Genomic DNA, 24546 nt, shown 5'->3' on the forward strand with positions numbered 1-24546 from the left:
CGTTGTTGCTCGAGGGCTTCTTCGAGCAAGATTTTGATAGGATCTCCTGCCCCCTCATGTTTCTTCTCATCCGCCATGGGAGGCCGTCGGGATTTGCGAGGCTGGTCTTGCAAAGGTTCGACCAGTTCAAGCCCTAACTCCTTATATCCCGACCTTGTTGGGGACATGCAAAGAAAAACAGAGAAAAAGCAGACTGCTCTGATACCACTGATCCAGACTTTAAACAGGAATGCAACAAATTACAGAGATAACCATAAACACAGATATGCAGCGGAAATAATACTTCATTTCATTAATGTAAAATACTGAAATATGCTTACAAACAGTAATGGAAATAAACTAGCTAGGGCGATGGTAGCTTATCTCTAAGAAGAGATGTGGTGGCTACATGCCTTTGAACTGTGTTACAATGAGGCTCGAAGCCCTATTCATTGTTGAGAAACAATGGAAAACCCTTAACATTCCAAAACCTAACCCTAGAAGATGAAACACCAAACTGTGGGCCCCGTTTGGGTAAATTGGTACACCAACTTCCTGGGGTCGTAATTTTTGCATACGATCTCCGTTTGACGCGTACAATAGCTCGTTAGAAAGATCTATCGAGCACTACCACTTTGAGAAGCAACATCGGTCCATGGACCCATGTTGCCCTAGATTTCCCAAAAAAACGTCGTTTAGGGCCTCAAAACGGCTCCGGAAGTTCAGGACTCGAAAAACTGCTAAAAATAGTAAGTTGTGCTACAATTAAGGAAACTGAAAATGCTAAGAGAAACAATGGTGGGGGTCCAGGTGGACTTCGCAGGTGGCCACCAATATCCACCTGGATCATCGTGACCGTCGGATTGTAAGTTACAAAATGTACATAGTAAAGAAACACACTTTACCTAACTCTATACCTAACTCTATACTAGACAAGTTGTACTTAACTATTTCCTATGTGTCGGAATATCCTAACAGGGAGGTATTCATATTTACATATAATTAAAGAGGTACATGGAAGATCTCAAAACACATCATCTATGGAAAATTTTAGGCACCACAATGCCATGGACTAGATTCCTGACCAGGGCAATCTATACATTGGTCTCTCGACAATTTAGGCACTACAATGCCACGTATTATATTCCTTACCAGGGCAATCTATCCGGGTGGGACTAAGATGGACTCAAGCTTTCATCCTCTCTAGGTACCATCAGGATTACTTGCTAACCATCAACCCATAGATCCAAGTGCGTATCAGAGCTCAATGACCAATGCCACCCTTCCAACTTTAGGACCTAGACGTTAACAGAAAGTGTCAGCCAGATGTCCTCCCAGGAAATGCTTCACTCACAAAGCCTCAACACCCATTGATCCCACAGATCAAGAACAACAATCTCTCCCAATCAAACTGATCGCTAACCAACATGCTATCAAAACCTTCAAGAGATTTACCTGTACAAACATAACCCCAGTTAATAATATACTTGCAAATGTGCATAATCAAGTACAAACCTTCAGGGTCTTCCAGACAACTTGATGTTGCTTCTCAACTTTTCATAGTAGGACTATCAACCGAATCTTTGACAGAAGATTCCTCAATCATGCACTTTCCTTTTCCTACTTCATGTGCAAGAACATATTCTTCAGTCGGATCCTACTTTCCTTCTTTCAGTAGTACCTCAAAATGCATTCTCCAATTTCCTTATCTTACTCATGGCCTTCACTAAACTTACGACTGTTAGTCTTGGTCTAGTGCATGACACGTGAAGTAGAGAACCACATTTGTCACTCCCTCTTAATCAGAGAGGATCTAATCATTTCTGTACATCCTCTTATCCTAGGGAGATTCCTTTCATTCAAGCTCCCTCTTACCCTAGGGAGATTTCATTCAGGCTCCCTCTTAACTTAGGGAGTTCTACTTCTTCTTTACGTCATTAGAGAATCTTTCGTGGCTTCCAACCATCTCATCAGAGTTATTATTACCATCACTATTCACGTCATGCTTATCACATCTACGAATATCTTCACGAGCTTGAAGATTGCATACCTGCACAACTTAGATAGCAAGTACAACCAAATCTATAGAAGCATGAGATTCGCCATATCAAAATCTTATCATAACAGAAGCATTTACAAACATAATCAGTAAGAGGCTATACTTCAATACTTCGATTTCTTGCCCAGGTTTTGTTACAAACCCTAAATCACATCCATAGCTCATCAAGATATCAAGCTCATCATATCTAGGGTTTCAATATTCTTTTAATGACATGACCCAATATTTTATATAGAAAACCCTAGAAACAAATCAGATTAATGCATCTCACAATTTTCAAATTCCACAGGTTAGACTTCCTACTATGATTTCATGTAAACCCTAGAATTTTTACATGAGCTTCAACAATCAATCACAGCTTAATCAACATCATGACTAGCATTTACTAGGGTTTGATGTAAACCCTAGATTTCCATCTACAAATTCTCAACAATCACTATATAGATTCATAAACTCCAAATGGTTATACACACGAGAATTTAACTACTACTAGGGTTTACTTGCTAAACCCTAGATTTTCCAAACAACATCATCCTAGATAATCAAGCTTTGACTACGGCTTGTTTCCAAACCCTAGGACTCATGTCCATTAACAATTAGGCCAACACATATATCTAGGAATATATGATAAGCACATCATATGTCAGGCAATATTAATATGTTAGACATATACCAACCTAGAACATGCTAGGGTTTCAACCAAATGGAGACATACCTAGGGTTTCATTCCTAAGACTCTAAATACATAACAAGGGTTTTGCTTATAGACACAACCAAACCCTAAGAACCTAAGGTTTCAACAAACCCTACTATATATCAAAATTTCAAAGGTTTGGGTCCTGGAATTTCAGACAATCATCATTCAACCCTAACAAGTTAGGGTTTTCATGATCATACCAAAACCCGAAACTTGACATCATCAATATATCATAATAGCAATTTCTTTAGACTCCATCAATAACCCTAAGTAGATTAGGGTTTCATTCATTTTCAACATACCCTTAGGTTAGGGTTTTCTAGAGAACTTGTCTAGAGTTCTATAAGAACAATTAAGGATGTAAGGAGGGTAGATTTATCAAGTGATGAATTACCCAAAACAAGAATCATTATGATTCGAGACAACTAGACATAACGATGTTAGTAATGTGATGCAAATTACAAAAATAAGATGAACTCACTTTTAAGAGAATTTTGTAAGGTGTATAGTTTAAGACATCGCCGGAGATGTTCCTTGACAGACCTTGGAAGGATTCCTTGAAGTGTCTTCTTTGTCCTAAGCCATGATCTTTTATACCTATAGTACATACTTACAAGCACAACGTGTGATACCAAGAATCATGATTTAATTTCTAAAGTTAGATTTCCTACATAGCCATGGAGAATGGAATTCTATGAATAGTTATTTCTTCTTTTAGCTTGGAATCCTAGATTACTTGTAAATCCTAGAGGGAGAGGATTAAGGTTTATCAAGAGAGTACACTCTTAATCCTAGAATAATTATAAATAGGGATTATATGAACCATTAGAGATAATAGGAATCTAAAAGCTTATACATATACATACCATATAAAGTGACAATACTTTATTTCTTTTTCCGTAGGCCAAACTTCGGATAGTCTTCAAATAAATGCTTTTGATTTAGCAAATCCTCCTTTCATTGCCTTCAAATGCATGACTAGTGTTATTTAGTTAGGGTTACTATAATCTTAGAGTATGTTGAAGAGGCTTTTAGACTTGTGATAACTCAGTCTATTGTTTCTTCAACGAGTGGAAGAATGTATTGTTTCGACCTTGCACATATCAATGACCATAGCATTGTTTCCTTATATCAGTGCTTCAACCATACTGAGGCCGAATTTTTCTTATGACATGACTATAACTAACATCGAACTACAATTTTAACACTGAAGTTGATCCAAAATTTTCTCCTTGCAGAATGCCAAAACCCTGTCATATGATTTCACCGAAACCTTCTATGTATTTTGAGTGAAGTTACATTTTTTGAAACTGATTTGAAATATTCTATATTGAACTATGATTTCACCCATCCTCATACTACTACAAATTGATCCGAACTTCTCACCTTAAGGAATACTGGAATCCTCCTTCTTCTTCAAGGTGTTTTTATATGGTGAATGAACTAGCTCACTACAATTTGCTATCCAAGATACCTCAAAATATTAGCCCAGAAACATCCTTGGGATCTTGAACTTGATCTTCAATGCAAACTGATCCTTTCACTGAGAATACTTCAAAGTGATCTTCAAACTGCCTTTGACCTTGACCATAGCTCTGAAACCATGTTAGAAAAATCCATAGGATGGCAGTTAAACAATTTTTCTTATGATGACATTATCTTGTGATGGTTTATTATTATTATTCTTTCATTAAATTTATCTTTTCATATCATCAAGACTAATGCCAAGTAACAAATAGAAGAGAACACAAGATGTAGGCACCTTGCCAGGGAAAAACCCCACTCTAGGGGATAACCTAGTCAAAATTCTGTGAAAAATCCTACACTGTAGGAACCCCTACTGCAGCTAATCTAAATCTACTTCACCTACTTGATTATTAAATTACATTCATCAAGTTATTCTTTAGAATACTGAAACAAATTACTTTTGCAGCCTACACTAATTAAATATTTGATCTCATGAAACAAAAAACAAAGCAAAGAACAAGATACATAGGACACACTTATTTTTGGACACAATAGTCCCCGGGAAAACCCAATACGGTAAAACCGGTGCAACAGTTCTGAGAGTTTTATTATTATGCAGGAGAAATATCTGAATACAAATCTAGGATGCTCATCTAGCAATCCTTTACAGAGAAAATACTGGCAGAAAATCTGAGTGAGTTTTACCTCACTTCCAGTGGCAGAATTCTGGCTAATCCGACACAAGACTAGCTAACCTCGGCTATTTCTGTGTCACCTCTTCTGCCCTCTATGTCAGCTTTCCCAGCTGTTCCGGCTGTTCTCGACAGTTTCGGTTGTTCCCTGAAGTTCCGACTTATGCCCTCTGTGTAAGCTTTTTCGACAGTTTTGGTTGTTCCTGACAGTTTCGGCTTCTGCCCTCTGCGTCAGCTTTCCCGACGGTTCCGGAAATTCCAGCTTCTGTGTAACAGGCAACTTTTCTGCTCTGCTAGCTCTCTTTGCCTCTCTGTCTGTATTCTCTGGAAAGTCCTCCTCCCGGATTCTCACTGCCCCTTTGTTGCAGAATGATCACTTAATTCGAAATCCTTAGCAAACCTTGCCCTAGGAATCAAATTCTTGATCAATTCGTTCTCTCCGTGTGTGTTTCCAAATGAACCCCAAGCCTCCATTTTATACTTTTCCTGTTGAGTCTTCAACGACCGAGATTAAGTCTCTAATCAACGGCTAAGATTAAAACATGACTTGATCCGCCTTCTAGATCATTCTCACCCATATTTTGATTAATACCCATTAATATTTTAATTTTCCTAAGTTTAGACTTAGGAACCCCATTAAAAATATTAATTATTTTAATAAAATACAATCCGGGCGGAATTTCACCAAACGGTTTCTAGGTTTTTTAGAACTCATGTGCCCTAGCCTCTCCACCAATTTTTTAGGCTAGAGCACTTCTGATGCTACCAAAAACTAACACTCCCTCTTAGCGAGGAAAGTTCTCTAGCAACAATGCCCAACTACATGCTGCTCTGCTTCTGAAGCATCTCCCTTTCCGCACTGTTGCTTCCACCAACATTGTGCTACTGTTGCTAATGTACTGCTACCCATGACATTGCCACTACGATTTCTGCATCTGTACTACAACTCCCTCTCAAACGTTGCATCTACTATGTTGCTAGCACTACCACTGCTAACACTGCATTCGTACTGCAACTCAGTTGTTGAGAGAAGCAACTGAAAAAAATCCAAAATTAGCTGAACTTAACGGTGTTCAGCATAATACAATGAATGTCGGAATCTGGCTGTTGCTAACCCTCTGAATCTTCTGCGCTGCTGCTAACCTCTGCACTGTGCCATCTGCACTGCTGTCAACCTTGCTCTGCGCTGATTAGTTTTTGGTTTCAAGCCACTGCATCTGTCCTCCAAACACTCCACTGCATCATTTGACACTAAGTCCTTCTCGCTACTGTTGAATCTTGGTCTCCCGTATCAAGGAACTGATCCAAGAGGTTGACTCCTCAAGGATCCTACTCGCATGTAGTCCTCTGGACTACAACTCAATATTGCCCCATCTCCCTCCTGGAGATGCGTGGGTGCTCATGGCAAAACTCATCCTCGTCAATCTTTGCTGAAGTAGCCTTAGGATCATGTTTCGCATCTTTGTCCTTTTTCTTCAAAGGACACTGGGATGCATAGTGGCCCATCTCACCACAACTGAAACATTTCACCTTCGAAATGTCCTTATTTCGCTTTGGATTTTGCTGTCCCTTTGATGCTAGCATTGCATTCTCCTCCTCCTCCTCCGTCTTTGTGACACTCCCACTGCTGTCACTGAGGTTGACCTTCACTAATTCCCTCCTTAACTGCTCCTGTTGAAGAGTCGTGCACATCTCCTCCCATGAAGGTAGTTTTTCTCTGCCCAATATGCTTTGGACGAAAACTTGTCATTCATCTGAGACTCCATTTAGGGCTATCCTCACCATCGTGGTTGGTTGAGGAGTGGACCCCACTGCAGCACGCTGGTCTCTAGTGTCTTGAAGACGTTGAAGATAAAGGTTCACCCCTTCTCCTTTCTGCATCAAAGTTCGTTGCAACTTCTGCTCCAAATACATCTTCCGTTGCTGTATACTTGCCCTGCAAGTGTGAGACCACATGATCTCGAACTCTGTAATATTCCTAATTAGCCATGGCTAATTGGAATATTCGATTTTGCTCAATTTTGCCTTCTATAGCTATTTATAAATAAAAAGGTGAAGAGAGGGGGACATACTCACTTCATGAATAAAGACACTCCCTAGTAGCACAACGTTGTAACTTAAAGGGTGAGCCAAGGGGGGCCAAAGAACCACGTAGAGGAGGGGCCCACGTAGACACTTGGAGTGACTGCGCAGATGGTGAGAAACACGTGGCAAGAGGAAAGCTACGTTGGAGGAGGTGAGCCTTGGGATTGAGAGAGGCCAATGCTATAAAGGAGAGAGGAGCCTCCTCATTTTGGCATTGGATTATGAGCATTTGAGCTAGTCACTTCGACTTAGAGCACGCTTGCTGTTTAGCTAGTCTGCAACACTGTTTAGTGCATTGAGTGTCTCCGTTCGGAGATCTCACCCTTAGTCCCGAGGGACTTCGAGTGCCTGCTTGGGCAAGGTATTTCCATCAATATTTTTGGAGTAGTTTCATCAGCATTTTGGCAGGGAGATTGAGCATCTTAGATGACTGTGTAGTCTTGAGAGGGATGACGCAGTTCTTTCTGGCAGGAGTTCTCGATTGAGGTTTTGCAGGGGGATTTGTGCTGGGAGGTTGAGCAGGGGATCAACGCTTGCATATTGGAGGATTTTTGCTGAGTTTCAGGCAAAGTTGTGGTGGGTTTATTTCAGTAGCAGCGCAGAGCCCTAAGGGATTGCGTGGGTCCTCAAGGGGGTGATTTTCAGTGGTCGGCCATTTCAGAAAATCTTTCTGGGTTTTTCTGGATTTCTTGAGTAGAGTCCGATTCTAGAGTTTCAACATTTTCTGAGGAGGGGAACAACCCCAAATCCTCATTTGATTTCTAGCAGCAGCAGCAGCACAACAGTTCTCCGACAGCTTGGACGCAGTTCAGAGAGAGGCCATTCCTTTGCTATTCTGAGTGTATTTCTTCACTTGCCTTGTGCAAGTCGAGGTGCCATCTTTTTGATCACCTCCTGTACTCATTCTATTACTCAGTATAATAAAATGGCTTAGCATTTCTCTCTGCATTTCTTGAGTATCTGCTTATGGTTATATTGTTATATGTTGCACCATTGTTATTTTTATCTCTTTGAGCTTCCCGACTACTATACCACTTGTGTGTTTTCTCCTATACTCTTAGACAGAGTCTGGAAAGGGCCAGGTAGTCTCCAGATCTCGTCCTCTTTTCAGAGGCTACATATCTGGTAAATGCCCTCCCAGTCTATCTCTGGTTGGAGTTTGCTTGTGTTTGAGGAATATTCCTGATAAGGGATATTACAGTGGTATCAGAGCATAGATCTGGCTCAGCCTGTGGAGCTAGCAATTTGACACCGGGGGAAAAGCCCTACATCTGTTACAGAGGTAGGAGATACAGAGACGCTAGGCGTAGGTTGGAGAACACCTACGAAGAGGGAGACTGTGTTCCGGTGGTGGACACAGGACAGGAGGAGCCTGTGGTGGACGCAGAGCAGGAGAATCCGATGGCAGATGATGGCGGGAAGAGATTTGCGGACATGCTCTTCAAATCAGTATAGGATCTGTTGAGGCAGATTGAGGTGATGGGGTAGAGATTCACGACAGTAGAGGCTAGACAGCGTGAGAGCCCACGGGTTTTCCAGTTTGGTGAGGGATCGGGTGCATCACACCATTTGCCAGAGCAGCGTGATACTACTCAGCAGGTGGCATCACATGCCCCTACACGCTCTACCATACCCACTTTCTTAGGAGCAGACACAGGGGCTGGAGCCCAGTAGGAGGCAGAGCCCGGTCATATGGGCGATTATTTTGCAGAATACTAGGCCTATGTGCGGGAGTTCAGGGAGGCTCTCTCATTCAGAGACTTTGTTCAGCTCCAACAGGATAGTAGACCCCGCGACCATCACAGAGGGTACCGACATTATCATGATGGTGACACCCACTGTGCAGCTAGTAGATTCCACTTGCCTACGTTTGATGGTTCATCAAACAGTTCGGCAAAGTCTTGGGTGGAGAAGCTGGACATTTACTTCCAGCTTAACCAGATGTCGGAGACAGAGGCCATCAAGGTGGCGACATTACATTTGGATGGTGAGGCCCAGGATTGGTGGTTCCATGGGATGGTTACACTCGGGCATTCCACAGTGACAACGTATGCTGAGTTCACCAGGAGATTGATGGAGAGGTTTGACCGGAGGGATCTGGAACAACACTTTGTTGAGCTGACGAGGCTCAAACAGACAGGGAGCCCAGAGACCTACATTGCGGACTTTTTGAGGGTTTCAGTGATGGTGACAGATCTATTTGCGGCATAGAGGATCTACATGTATGTTGAGGGGTTAGCAGAGCCACTTCAGGGTCTAGGAAGGTCCGCTAGACCAACCACCCTTCAAGATGCTATTAGTAGGACTCGGGACTTATAGGATGTCGTACCCAGGACTCGGAAACCTTACCCCCAGCGGCAGGCTTTTCAGCCTAAGGGGAAGGATGTGAGGATTCCACCTTCGAAGGGGAATCCAGGACGAGTACAGATTGATGATGATGCCAGGAGGGAGTTGAAGAAGAAGCAGTTGTGCTTCACTTGCCAGGAGCCGTGGGCACCAGGACATAGATGTGCTGCTGGCAAAGCACATTTTATTGAGGTCTTCTCTGAGAGTAGCGGGGAAGAAGATGAGGAGGATGATGTGGAGGCAGGAGATAGTCATGCCATGCAGGGTCCGTTGCCGCCTCCACCAGCAGCAGCGGGTGGTGCAGCTTTTGCACCTACCGGAGGAGCCCTTGCAGCATTGCGAGGAGTTCCCAAGTATTTGACGCTGCACGTATAGGGGACAGTACGTGGCCAGTGAGTATTGGTTTTGGTTGATAGTGGGGCCACCCACAACTTCATTGATGCACAGATGGTTGAGCGGAGAGGTATATTGATAGAGAGCTTCGATGGATTTTCAGTTTTGGTCCCAGGAGATCAGACCATGGTGTGTGCTCGTTATGTTCTAGAGTTATCAATGACAATGGGCACCTACACACTGACTGACCACTTCTTCGTGGTTAATATTCCGGACACCAACATAGTACTAGGTGTTCAGTGGCTCATCACTCTAGGGAAGGTCACTACAGATTGGAAGGCCCTAGAGATGGAGTGGGATGATGAGAAGACAGGGAGGCATGAGAAGATACGGGGACAGCACACATACCCGCCTCAGACTGTTTCAGCTCATCGGATGGAGGCAGTCTTCGGAAGGGAGACATAGAGTGGGCAGTGGAGCTGCGTGCATCGGAGGCAGGGACTACAGGGCAGACGATGCACCCAGAGATACAGTCCATCCTTGACCGGTATGCCATAGTATTTGGGGAGATTCCGCCAGGACAACCATCGGACTAGGGGTTTGAGCACACCATTGAGCTTGAGCAGGGCATACATGCAGTGATTACTACCCCCTATAGGCATCTCCAGGCCTACTGGGATGAGATTAAGCGGGCCATTCTCGAGTTGCTGGCACTTGGGCACATTCGGCCAAGCACGAGTCCTTTTGCTTCTTCCGTGGTGTTAGTGAAGAAGAAGGACGACACATTGAGGATGTGCATTGACTACAGGGCCCTGAACAAGAAGACCCTGAAGAACAGGAACCCCATACCCAGGACCGATGAGTTGAGAGGAGCCCGGTTCTTCTCAAATATTAATTTGAGATTTGGGTACCATCAGATTCGCGTGAGGGAATAGGGCATTCCCAAGACCGCCTTCAGGTGTCACTATGGGCACTTTGAGTTTTTGGTGATGCCCTTCGAGCTAACCAACGCCCCACCTACATTCCAGTCTTGCATGAATCACATCTTCCGCAGTCACTTGAGGAAGTTTGTGTTGGTATTCTTTGATGATATACTCATCTACAATAGGACTTGGGAGGAGCATCTTCAACACATTGAGACAGTATTAAGCATCTTGGAGGAGCAGCAGTTCTATGCCAAGCTCTCCAAATGTGAGTTTGGGTTGACGGAGATGTTATACTTGGGACACATCATAGGAGTGAATGGAGTGAGGGTCCACGAGGAGAAGATCAGGGCCATCAGGGATTGGTCGGAGTCGAGAAACGTGACGGAACTTCGAGGATTCATTGGCATTTGTACTTACTACCGGAAGTTCGTCAAGGGTTTCTCACAACTTGCTGCACCCTTGACAGATTTGACGAGGAAGGGGGCATTCAGTTGGTCGGATACAGCGCAGCGAGCCTTTGACAGGCTCAAGGAGGTTATGAGTAGCTGCCCAGTGCTTGCGTTGCCAGATTTTACAGCAGCCATTTGCTTTGGAGTGTGATGCGTCGGGAGAGGGGATCGACGCCCTATTGATGCAGGGAGGTCATCCTATAGCCTTTGAGAGTTGGAAGCTCCTTCCGTAGGAGAGGTTGTATTCTATATACGACAAGGAGATGCTGGCCATCATGCATGCATTGGCTTAGTACTGGCAGTATTTGGTGGGTAACAGGTTCAGGGTGAGGACTGATCACAACAGCCTCAAGTTCTTTTTGGAGCAGAAGCAGCTACAGGAGAGGCAGTAGAAGTGGATTGGCAAGATCCAAGCATATGACTTTGACATTGAGTATGTCAAGGGTAAGAGCATTGTGGTAGCAGATGCCCTTTCACGTAGGCCAGCTACGTTGGCTCTTATGAGCTTGGACGCAGACTGGAGGGCTTGACTCTTAGTAGAGTACTCCAAGGACAGATTTGCATGTGAGGTTCTGGATGGGCAGGTGGCGGATGACAGGTACAGGGTGGTCGATGAGATCATCTACTACAAGGACTGGATCTTCTTGACTGAGGGGTCTCAGCTCAAGAAGAAGATACTTCAGGCGTCACATGATTCACCATTGGCAGGTCATCAGGGGTTTACCAAAACCTACAGGGCCATTAGAGAGAGGTTCTTATGGAAGGGCCTCAAGGAGGATGTACTCCAGCATGTCCGGGAGTGTGATGTTTGCCAGAGGAACAAGGGGAAGGTGAGCCATCCCGCAAGATTATTGCAGCCTCTTCCCATTCCGGAGGGGAAATGGGAGAGTATTTCGATGGACTTCATCACAGGGTTGCCCATGGTACAGGGCAAGGATTGTATCTTTGTTGTCATTGATCGACTAACGAAGTACGCACATTTTTTTGCCATATCCGCACACTACACAGCAGCACAGGTGGCCGAGCTGTTCTTCAAAGAGGTTTTTAGGCTACATAGTCTTCCTAAGATCATCACCAGTGATAGAGACAACCGTTTCATGGGCGGGGTTTGGCAAGAGCTTTTCCGGTTGGTGGGGACGGAGTTGACACCGAGTACCAGTTATCACCCACAGACGGACAGGTAGACAGAGATAGTTAACAAGTCGCTGGAGTGCTACTTGCGTAACTATGTCAGTGGGCAGCAACGAGCATGGCTGAAGTGGCTGCATCTGGGGGAGTACTTCTACAACACTACTCATCACTTGTCCATAAGTATGTCACCATTTTATGCTTTGTATGGGTATCATCCTTTATCTTTTGCTGACGTGATGTTTGGTGCTAGCAAGGCTCCGAGAGCCAAGATTTGGATCCATGAGAGTCGGGATATTTCTCTGAGCTCTCAAGGATAATATGGCTACAACGCAGAACTAGCAGAAGCTGTATGCTGACAGGGGTCAGGTGGAGAGACAGTTTGAGGTAGGGGACCTGCTCTACCTACGATTACAGCCATACCAACAGTCGTCACTGAAGCAAAAGGGGGCTGAGAAGCTCAAGCCCCGCTTTTATGGGCCATACAGGGTGATATGCAGGATTGGACAGGTTGCATATGAGTTGGCGCTGCCCCAAGGCAACGAGATTCATAACATTTTTAATGTATCATGCCTGAAGAAGGCATTGGGGCAACATGTGATAGTGACAGATGAGCTACCACCCATGGATGATGAGGGGCATTTGGTGTTGTAGCCAGAGGCTATTATTGATACCGAGAGGCGGTTGCGGAGCAGGATAGTCCGGGAATTCTTGGTGAGGTGGAAGAATTTATCGGATGAGGATGCCACTTGGGAGAGTGAGAAGATCTTACAGCATTCATCACTTCAGTTGCTTGAGGACAAGCAACATTTTGCCAGGGGAGATTGTAATATTCTTAATTAGCCATGGCTAATTGGAATATTCGATTTTGCTCAATTTTGCCTTTATAGCTATTTATAAATAAAAAGGTGAGGAGAGGGGGACATACTCACTTCATGAATAAATACACTCCCTAGTAGCACAATGTTGTAACTTAAAGGGTGAACTAAGGGGGGTCAAAGAACCACATAGAGGAGGGGCCCACGTAGACACTTGGAGTGAGTGCGCAGATGGTGAGAAACACGTGGCAAGAGGAAAGCTACGTTGGAAGAGGTGAGCCTTGGGATTGAGAGAGGCCAATGCTATAAAGGAGAGAGGAGCCTACTCATTTTGGCATTGGATTATGAGCATTTGAGCTAGTCACTTCGACTTAGAGCACGTTGGCTGTTTAGCTAGTCCACAACACTATTTAGTGCATTGAGTGTCTCCGTTTGGAGATCTCACCCTTAGCCCCGGGGGACTTCGAGTGCTTGCTCGGGCAAGGTATTTCCATCAGTATTTTTGCAGTAGTTTCATCAGCATTTTTGCAAGAAGATTGAGCATCTTAGATGACTGCGCAGTCTTGAGAGGGATGACACAGTTCTTTCTGGCAGGAATTCTGGATTGAGGTTTTGCAGGGGGATTTGTGCTGGGAGGTTGAGCAGGGGATCAGCCCTTGCATATTGGACGATTTTTGTTGAGTTTCAGGCAGAGTTGTGGTGGGTTTATTTCAGTAGCAGCGCAGAGCCCTGAGGGACTGTGTGGGTCCTCAAGGGGGCGATTTTCGGTGGTTGGCCATTTCAAAAAAGCTTTCTGGGTTTTTCTTTTCTTGAGTAGAGTCCGATTTCAGAGTTTCAACATTTTCTGAGGGGAACAACCCCAAATCCTCATTCGATTTCTAGCAGCAGCAGTAGCACGGCAGTTCTCCGGCAGCTTGGACGCAGTTCAAAGAGAGGCCATTCCTTTGCTATTCTGAGTGTATTTCTTCACTTGCCTTGGGCAAGTCGAGGTGCCATCTTTTTGATCACCTCCTGTACTCATTCTATTACTTAGTATAATAAAATGGCTTAGCATTTCTCTCTGCATTTCTTGAGTATCTGCTTATGGTTATATTGTTATATGTTGCACCATTGTTATTTTTATCTCTTTGAGCTTCCTGGCTACTATACCACTTGTGTGTTTTCTCCTATACTCTTAGATAGAGTCTGGAAAGGGCCAGGTAGCCTCCAGATCTCGTCCTCTTTTCAGAGGCAACATATCTGGTAAATGCCCTCCCAGTCCATCTCTGGTTGGAGTTTGCTTGTGTTTGAGGAATATTCTTGATAAGGGATATTACAAACCCCATCGAGAATCAACCTCTTTGCCTTCACCTGCTGGACCTTGTATTTCTTCTTTTGATCATTGTCAGTAGGAACAACAACAAAACTTTTGACGTAGGCCTCGAGGTCATATTCCTCTAGAACATCTAAGATTCTGGTCTTCCATATGACATAGTTGGAGGCTCTGTCCAACCTGTCCTGATCTCTGAGCCCATGCGATGCCGTCTTAGCAAGTGAAAAATTTGAACTTTCTGGCGGAAAGTTCTCTGAGGAGAAAATTCCCCTACTATGTGTCTTCGTTCTTTTCCAACGGATTTCTACCCCGACAGAAACTGCGACCTTCAAGCACTGCGCTGAGGCTCTGTGTCACTCCCTCTGCCTATGCAAACCCACGAACTGGAAATCGTACCTCTCTGCCATCTCACTAAGAAAGAGATTTCCTCGGATCTGCGTCCCAGCAAAGGACTGCGCAATAAAGGGATTCACGTTGCTGCCAAGTGCAACTTTTGGCCTCACTACTCAACACTAGATCTGTTCTTCTTGTTTGAAAATCAATGCTCTGATACCATGTGAAAATTCCTAGACTATAGGAACCGCTACTGCAGCAAATCTGAATCTACTTCACCTACTTGACTTTTAAATTATATTCATCAAGTTATTCTTCTGAATACTAAAGCAAATTACTTCTGCAACCTACACTAATTAAATATTTGATCTCATGAGACAGAAAACAGAGCAAAGAACAAGATACGTAGGACACATTTATCTTTGGACATAATATTCCCCAGAAAAACCCAATATGGGAAAACCGGTGCAGCAGTTCTGAGGGTTTTATTATTATGCAGGAGAAATATCTAGATACAAATCTTGGATGCTCATCCAACAATCCTTTACAGAGAAGACATTGGCGGAAAATCTGAGTGAGTTTTACCTCACTTCACCTGGCATAATTCCGGCTGATCCAACACAAGACTGGCTAACACCGGCTATTTTTGTGTCACCTCTTCTGCCCTCTGCGTCAGCTTTCCCGGTTGTTCTAGCAGTTCTTGACAATTCCAACTGTTCCCGACAGTTCCTGCTTCTGCCCTTTGTGTTAGCTTTCCCTGTTGTTCTGACAGTTTTGACTATACCCACAGTTTTGGCTTATGCCCTCTATGTCATCTTTCCCGACTATTTCGTCAGTTCCCAACAATTCCGGCTGTTCCCGGTAGTTTCAGCTTCTGTGTGACAGGCAACTTTTTTGCTCTGTTCGCTCTCTCTGCCTCTTTGTTTGTATTCTCCAGAAAGTCCTTCTCCTGGATTTTCATTGCCCCTCTGTTGCAGAATGATCACTTAATTCGAAATCCTTAGCAAACCATTCCCTAGGAATCGAATTCTTGATCAATTCGTTCTCTCCGTGTGTGTTTCCAAATGAACTCCAAGCGTCCATTTTATACTTTTCCCGTTGAGTCTTCAACGGACGAAATTAAGTCTCTAATCAATGGCTAAGATTAAAACATGACTTGAGCCGCCTTCTAGATCATTCTCACCCATATTTTGATTAATACACATTAATATTTTAATTTTCCTAAGTTTAGACTTAGGAACCCCATTTGAAATATTAATTATTTTAATAAAATACAATTTGGGTGGAGTTTCACCAAACAGTTTCTGGGTTCTTTAGAATTCACGTGCCTTAGCATCTCCACCAATTTTCAAGGCTAGAGCACTTCCGATGCTACCAAAAACTAACAAATTCTTCTTTCAGTAGGTTCAAAATGAGATGACCAAGACCCTTACAACTCAGACTCAAGACTACCTCCATCCATGAAGTCAACCTTGTCATGCTTCAGTTCCATTGCTCCTGTAGTAGTCAGTCTTCTTCACACTTGTCTTTGAAGAGATCAGCTCTGCAACCAATCCCTCCTTCAACCATTGTGATAGAATCGTTATAATAGCACCGAGATACTGTGAAAGCACCACTGTAATTGCACCAAACTGAAGTCATTGTAATAGCATCGAGATGAGGTCACTGTGGTTATGTGAGAGCACCGAATTGAAGTCACTGTAATAGCACTGAGATGATGTCACTGTGGTCATGTGAGAGCACCGAGTGAAGGTCATTGTGATAGCACTGAATCCTGTAGTCATTGTAATGCGAGTTCATCTCTGTAATGACAATGAGCCTCTCTTTCTGAAATAGCACTGAACTAAAGTCATCCGAACTGTGCACATTGTGATATCCAAACTTATCACTGTGAAGACCCTGAAATATATGTTTGTGAAATCATATCCGAACTTCTCTGTGGTGATATTAATGCGAAAACCCTGTGCATATATATATATATATATATAGCTCTAAAACCGGATTCGTTGTTTGAGGACCACGTGTTCGAATCTGGCGAATCGGATTCAATTCGCCCTAAATTGTGTCCGAATTTCGTGACACGTCGTGTCCAAATGGGACACGATCGAATCCAGATCGTGTCCTGTTCGGACACAATGTGTCACGAAATCCAAACACGAATCCAGAAAATCGGGACCCTTGCGGCCATAAAAGGGCGAAAATGCTTATGTTTTTTAATCATTTTGTGTCATTCCTTTTGCAAGAAGTGAGTTGTTGGTTTGCTGTTAGGAGTTTGGAGAAAGGAGCCAAGTGTTTGGAGCGTTTTCAAGGAGATTCAAGCAACAGGTAAGTGCATTTATTCTCTATTTTTTTGCATTTGTATTACAACAGTTTGTATATGCATTTCTTTTACAAATTTGTGCATGTTTTGTTTATTTTTTTACAGTATTCATGCCTCAATCAAGGGCAGCAGGTAGGGGGCAAAGGAAGGGGAAGAATGTCCCCATTGGAGATGCCCCTCCTACCCCAATATCATCAGAGTCTGCTGCAAGTAATGTTGAGGGAAGACTTCCTCCTAAAGGTAACATTGAGTAATATTCTTTGTGGAAATATGTCACAAGAGAGGATGGGCCAAGCAGGAAGGGGAAGGGAGGAGGCAATGTGAATTGGAGATGCAACGTTTGCCACAATACTTTCACAAGCACATATTTTCGTGTGAAAGGTCATTTGTTGGCTTTACCAGGTTGTGGAGTTGGAGCTTGTACAACTATTTCTTTACAAAAGAGGAAAGAAATGGAAAAAGAGTTCACTGTTGGTATGGAAAATGTGGCTGCAAAATAAATAAAAAAACAAGAATGATGACCCCCTTCCATTTTTGAGGAAAGGCACAACCAAATTTCCATTTGAGAGTTCTGTTGGGGGACAAGTAGCAAAACGAAAGACAATTTCACTTGGTCCAATGGGAAATATTTTTCAAAAAGAGAAATAGGAAGAGCTTGATCTCACCATTGCCTTTTTTTTCTATCAAAACTTCATATCCTTTAATGTTGCACGCTTATCTCTATTTATTGAGATGTGTCGAGCTCTAACTCACGGGTCTCCATCATGGTATGTGCCTCCTGGTTCAGAGAAGCTTAGAACCACATTGTTGACGAAGGCAAAAAAAGAGGTGCAAAAAATGCTTGAGCCTGTTAAAGCATCATGGCCAACATCTGGGGTTAGCATTGTTTTTGATGGTTGGATGGATCTAGCACGACACCCACTCATCAACTTCATGGTGTCTTCCTTGAATGGTCCAGTTTTCTGGAAGCAGTGGATACACTTGGAGAATACAAGGATGCACAATATATGGGTGAGTTGTTTATTAAAGTTATTGAAGATGTAGGTGTTGATTCTTGTGTGCAAATCATTATAGATAATGTACCTGTTTGCAAGGTTGTTGGCATGATTGTGGAAGCTACATATCCACAAGTGTTTTGGACATCTTGCATTGTCCATTCATTGAACTTAGCACTGAAATCCATTGCTTCTGATGTGCTTTGGATTGGTAACATTATTGAGGATGCACGGCATCTCTGTAACTTTGTGCAAAATCATACAAATGCCCTCACTATCTACAAGGAGTACAATCTATCATTGTTGAAGATTGCTAATACACGGTTTGCCTCTTCATTCATCATGTTGAAGGGGCCATGGTTATTTCAGAGTTTTGGTCTTTTTGGAGAAAGACAGATCAACTAGCCTCTAAAAGAGTGAAGGACACAGTGCTAGATGATGTTTGGTGGGAGAGGGTAGATCTAATTATTCAGATCATGGACCCTGTCATTTCTTTGCTTCAATTTGCAGATACAGACAAACCCATTCTAGGAGAGGTTTATGAGGGATGGGATTCCATGATTGAGTCCATGAGGAGCTTTATTCTATAGAGTGAGTGCCCCGAGTATGAGACATCACCAGAGGCCTTATGTGGTACTATACAGGATATTTTTGTCAGCGGATGGGACAAGAATTGCACACCTTTACATTGTTTGGCTCACTCATTGAACCCAAAATACTACAGCCATGAGTGGTTGAATGGTGGACCTTCCCGCAGTTTCCCTTCTCACATGGATGGTGACATCTCACATGGGAGGAAAGATGCATTCAGGCGGGTTTTTTAGGATAGGGCATTTCTTGATGAGGTGGAGGATGCCTTTGCAGAGTGTTCCACAGGCACTGGTCGATTTGCAGGATATGATGTGATTAGAGACAGGGGGCTAAGAAGCCCTATTCTTGGTGGGCAAATCATGGGGCAACAAGCCCTCCTCTACAACAGTTAGCCATGAGGCTCCTCTCTCAGGTGACTTCATCCTCTTGTTGTGAGAGGAATTGGAGCACATATGGAATTTGTATAGTGTTAAGAAGAGCAGGCTTGAGCAGTGCGGGGCAGAGACAATGGTGTATGTGCACACCAACCTTCGTCTTATTTACTAGCAGAGGGAAGAGTGGTTGAAAGGAAAGACAAAGATGTGGGATGTCTTTCCTGATGATATGGGTCTAGACAAAATTGTGGAGTTGGCATTGGCCAACATGGATCTCAATGATCCAGTGCTAGAGCCTGTTAGATTTGATGATGGTGATACTATAGAGGGGTCATCCTCCACACCAGCAAATGCAGAGACGACTATGGATACATGGGAGGAGGAGGATGCAGAGGGGAGCAGTGGTGACCATGATGATGAGGACAGCGATGCTGATTCTGATGATGACTATGAGGATTGATGACTCATGAGTCATGGGCTACCTACTGCCTTGAGGCTTGTATACCTGCAGTTGTTTTGTAATTTCTATTTCTATTTGCCATTGGCATTGCACTACCTATGTAACACATATTGATTTTGATGACCTAATGAGAAAACTACAGCTCTCAGTGTCTTTATCTTACTATCTTGTCTTTCTCTTATTGGATCATCAATGAATTGAATATGTATTATGATTTATGATTTATGAATTTAGAATTTATGATTCATTGATTTATCATTTATGTGACATCACTGACATGTACTTGAATTTTGTATGTACTATGCATGCTATAATGTTACTAACTTACTTTGTAAATAGTAAAACTTACATCTAGATGAAGATCTATGTTTGAAATCAATGAATTTTTATCATTAATGAGAATTTGTGTAAGAAATATCTAATTTTTAATATATATATAAAATAAAATAATATATAATGTATCCTAACGTGTCCTGTTCTGGGGGGTCAACATGTCCGAATCCGACACTCGAATACCTGTATCCGACGAATCCCGAATCCCCTTATCCAACGAATCCCGAATCCCCGTGTCAAGTTACTTAGATATATAGTGGTTGTCCGATATAATTGAGCCAACATGAGCATTCGAACAGTTGTGTTTATATTGGCCAACATGTGATCAATTTATGAAAGCCGACTTGATGGAGATTCTGTGAAGGAGACTTCGATGGATGGAGGAGTCTTCACAAATTGATTTTGACAATAACCTAAAGCCTACAATGGAGGCTTGACCTATACATTTGACTCAAGCATGAGACCCATGTTTTAATATGTCAATTCAATAATAATAAAAATATTTTTGCTTTTCTTCTGACAAAATATTTTCAAGTACAATTTATGAAGACCGAACCTAGTTACATTTTCCAACACTCCAACCTTGGTCAATACTATGGGTCATCAAATGATCATGTATTTTCTCTTTCTTTTTAATTTAATTATTCATTTCACTTTTTGATGTTGCTTTTCCTGTGCAAGTGGAATTGAACAATTAAAACAATCTTTCCGGAAAGGGACATTACATTTTTACACCTAATAATTATGGTCCTATGATTTACAAAGTTTAGCATTATTTATCTCTGTTTATCACACTTTCATCAGCATAGTGTAGTGAAACCTTCTTTGCTGCTCATCTCTCTTGCATAAGCCATGGACTCTACTTTCCTTACATCTGATGTTTGGAATCTTAACAGAATATTATCGAATGCTTGAGAACCACTTTGCAGTGGTATATCCCCACAGGCTAGAGTTGTAAACCGATGATATGATGTGACTTGTTATGAAATTGACATTTTGAATGTTGTTAAATGTTAAGATCTTTACAAATGAGAATGCCACTTGTGAGAGGAAGGCCATGAATAGGAATGCCAATTATGAAAGATACAACTCACTACGTTTTCATATAGCTGTTGAGGTATCCATTTCATAGATACATACCAGTTGAAAGGATAAAGAGTGTTCTCCCAAAAGATGCAAGTCAGCCAGAAGAGAACAAGAGAGAAATAAGGCCTAGAATAATTTAATATCAAAATTGTGAATTATTTCAAATGGAGGCCTCTTATATTCTTTGATTCAGTCTTCTACAAGGAATGCAAATATCTCTTGAACGTGAAGCCTCTTATTTGATACACATCTTACTTCCATGCAAATGCAGAGGCAGGTTTAGGATCCTTATTTTTGTATCTCTTGATTTGAACTAAAGACTGCAACTTAGTCAATAACTTGATTTCCGAGTCCTAAAATTTTGTGGCTTGAGGCATACAATGGTTCAGACAACACACTCTAAAAGGAAAAATGATAATTTTATCTGATCTTTCGTTTTGTATGAATTGACATCAAAGTCAATGCAATTTGTATCAGGAATCACTGTCCAACTTAGCAGGAAGGACAGCTTGAAATTTGTGGGCTATATTTATGATTCTATATTCCAGTCTGCCTGCTTTCCTACTACATGTTGCTCACAGAAACTACAGGTGCTTTCAGTATGCATCTAGTGATGCTTGTTCTGTTTGCTTAACTGCTTGAATTATCCATTACTTGGTTTCTGCAGTAATTAGTCTTCTCGTTCACTTCTATACAACTTGAAATTTGAATGAGTTTTTGGCAGCTTGTTTCTGTTCAAATTTCCTGAAGTTGTAAATGCATCTGGAATTGGGTGTACGCAGCAAAATTCTGGAAATTATATGCTTAGCAGTGGTATTTTTGTAGTTGTTTAGGCACTTAATAAGTCCATTCTCTTCCTTACCTAGACTCTATATTGATTGATGTCTGAATTCTAGCATGTTAATGCTGATGCATTTCTTTATGATAAAGCTATTCTTGTTGTCTGTCAATGATAAGACCTGAAATGCTTTTGATCATTGTATGCTGCAGATTGAGTGTGAGGAAACCCAGCACTTTGCTAAACACCTTCAGCATGATCAAGGTTGCAAATATGCAACAGACAATATATCAGAAGACTTATCAGAGGGAGAGAAAAGTGACATTGTTAATGATATGTATACCCATGGTGATGGTCAAAGGAAAAGTAAATTATCAAGGATTAGCTCTGTAGATGTGATTGAGGCATGGGCTAAACAGGAAAAGGAGAAAAAGTTGTATATTGTTTTGATTAGGTATATCTTTGAACTTTTCCTTTGGATTACAGTAATGTGCCACAAAATAGGCTGAAGATCGTGAATGAAGTATTTACTATGTTACGCCCTTATATAGAGAGAGACTAAATTTAAAATGGGTATGCAAGAAAAAATCATCATGAATAGTATTTTGGCATTTGCATATTTTCCTTCCCTTTACCCCTCATTCCACAAAAAAATTAAAGAAATAGAGAAGAAAATAAATAGGTAGTGTTGTACACATGTTTTGTGTTATATTCCAAACTTCTACTAGCACCAGTTTATGATAAATCTGCTTATCAACCCTATGCCTTGGTTGTAGGATCTATTTCATAAGTACTCTATGTGAGAACTAATTGACTTGCATAAATTAAGACATCATTATATCAACCTGGAGTTTGTAAACTGATGAAGTACACTTGCTATATGTGAAGGAATTAGCTTAGAAAGTTCCTAAGGTGTCACTTAATGAATAATAACCTTACCTAAAAATGAAAGTTAAATTAATCAATGAATAATACAAGTTCCAAATAAGCTTAAAAATGAAGTTCAAATTAATAACTATGATCAAGGAAGTACGAGTGCTAATCAAAAGCTTAACTTATGAATGAAATTCAAACTAACATCTATAATCAAAGAAGTATGAATGCTAACTACGTCACCGATCAAAGAAAGTATGAATACTAATCAAGTCAATGCAGTGGAAAACTAGAAATTCTAACTCGACATCGTAAGCAAAATGAAAACTATCTTTACTCAAACTATTACAATAAAATTCTAAACTAGCAATGTAACTTTCAAAGAAAAACAAGAACTAATCCTTCTAATCTAAGGTTACCAAAGCTTCCATAGGTAGAAATCAGGTTGTGAGATTTCATGCCTCAAGTGGCTCTTGTTACTGCTCAAATTAGCATGGTACCTAAGAGGGGGATCTCTAAAGGGCAAATGCTAGGTCAAGGGCAACAAATGGATACTTAGCCCACTATCACCTCAACTAAGGCTCCCATCTATTTACAGACTTTCACCGATGGGAGGAGACCCAGTATGTATGGAGTCACCGATGAAGGATAAATCAATGGATATGGGTTACTCAAATAAACTCTTTTCCAGAAGAGTTTGAAGGATGGAGCTTGCTTGCTTTCTAAGCAAGGTACTATGTATTCTAGGGAAAGGAAGAGAGGTTTTGAGGGTTAGGTTTATGGGATAAGACTTGTGAAGGATTTCTCCAATTCCTAAAATCTTTGTTTAGAATTGGTATCCTGGATGGTTTTTGAAATATTATCTTTCAAAGGAATGGGACCACACGGGGCCAAGTGGATCCAGTCTAGGGTATGAGGAAAGTATGTAGCAACCAATGATATTTTTACTCTAGACAAGGTGGGGGAAAGGATCAAAGAAAGGATTTCACTTGAAGATGTTGTTTTGAACCTATGAGGTACTAGCCTTGGGGATGGCAGGGAAAGTTTTGATCCTGGAGCTAGGGCTTGGATTTTCTCCCAATTCCACTATCAGAATGGCTTCAAAATTGGAGAAGAGCTTGAGGAAAGGGCAGCGAAAGAGGCCCTAGAAGATCAAACATTTTTGGTGGCTAGCTTGTTGGGAAATCGATGCCCTAGGTACCCCAACTTGGCTAGAACCGGAAGGAGGTGAAAGAATATGATTTTTAGTGACCACCCTTGGTAGATTAGTGCCTTAATCTTTGGGAGAATGGAGTCTGTTGTCACACAGAATGTCTAGGCACCACGACAATGGCTCAGATCAGGGGCTGTCACCTTGATCCCTAATCTCTCCGTTTAAGCTGTCTCCCTACAGCAGGCTAAGGGGGGTAGACCCTATGGAAAAATGGAATGAAGAAGAACTAGTTGGGAACCAACCAGTTCGGGAGACACAGTGAAGCAATCAAGTACTTGATTAAGATTTAGCAAGACTTATAGGATTTGATTAGATTTTAAGCAATTGATGCCAGTGCCTTATGGAGTCAACTATCTTGCTAGGAAATTTAGGACCAAGTAATTGATTTGCAACTGCTGCTTGGATGAATGACTATCTTATATGAAGTGCAGATCCTAAAGCTAATATGAGATGCAAGAATCTTGGTTAATTTTAGTTAAATGCCTATCTAAGTTTTAACCCTTCGATCCTTTCTATATTGAGCCTGATTTCGTAGTAATTGGCAGAAAGAAGATAAGGTGAAGCACACTAAGGTGTGATTAATGATACCTTTTCTGAAAATCTAACATACCCGGTGCCTCCGACACTGCAGAGAGCTGTGGCTCTGACGACTGCAAGGTCACCATTTTAAGTACTATTAAAAGCAGGCTTCTCAAGCAAAGATGGATGGATACCTATCTCTCTATCGACCAAGCTTATGCTTGGAAGTAAATTTTATTTATGCAAAACTAACTTATATGCAAATGCACTAGATGATGAGAAGAAGTTAGACCCGATGATTAGAAACACTTGTGTCGCGAAAGCCCTTAATCACCAAAATGAAATGCTCGCTTTATTGGATGAAGACTTAAAAATAAACC

The 24546-nt window shown here is 41.9% G+C and overlaps 1 protein-coding gene across 2 annotated transcripts in view; it reads left to right on the top strand.

The window, feature by feature from the left end:
• The window catches only part of LOC149141797 (putative sucrose-phosphate synthase 1), a 335464-nt gene that overhangs the window by 191489 nt on the left and 119429 nt on the right, over positions 1 to 24546 (top strand). For both annotated transcript variants that reach the window (XR_016264289.1, XM_089447751.1), the window contains exon 3: positions 21774 to 22015. Coding sequence is in view for 1 of the 2 variants with exons in the window: in XM_089447751.1 (XP_089303877.1) it covers positions 21774 to 22015 (242 nt within the window). In the remaining variant the exon portion in view is untranslated. The remainder of the gene's footprint in view (positions 1 to 21773; positions 22016 to 24546) is intronic.

Source organism: Pinus tabuliformis, chromosome X, assembly GCF_031772625.1.
Source record: "Pinus tabuliformis cultivar Carrire ecotype Pingquan chromosome X, CPIR1, whole genome shotgun sequence".
Taxonomy (NCBI): domain Eukaryota; kingdom Viridiplantae; phylum Streptophyta; class Pinopsida; order Pinales; family Pinaceae; genus Pinus; species Pinus tabuliformis.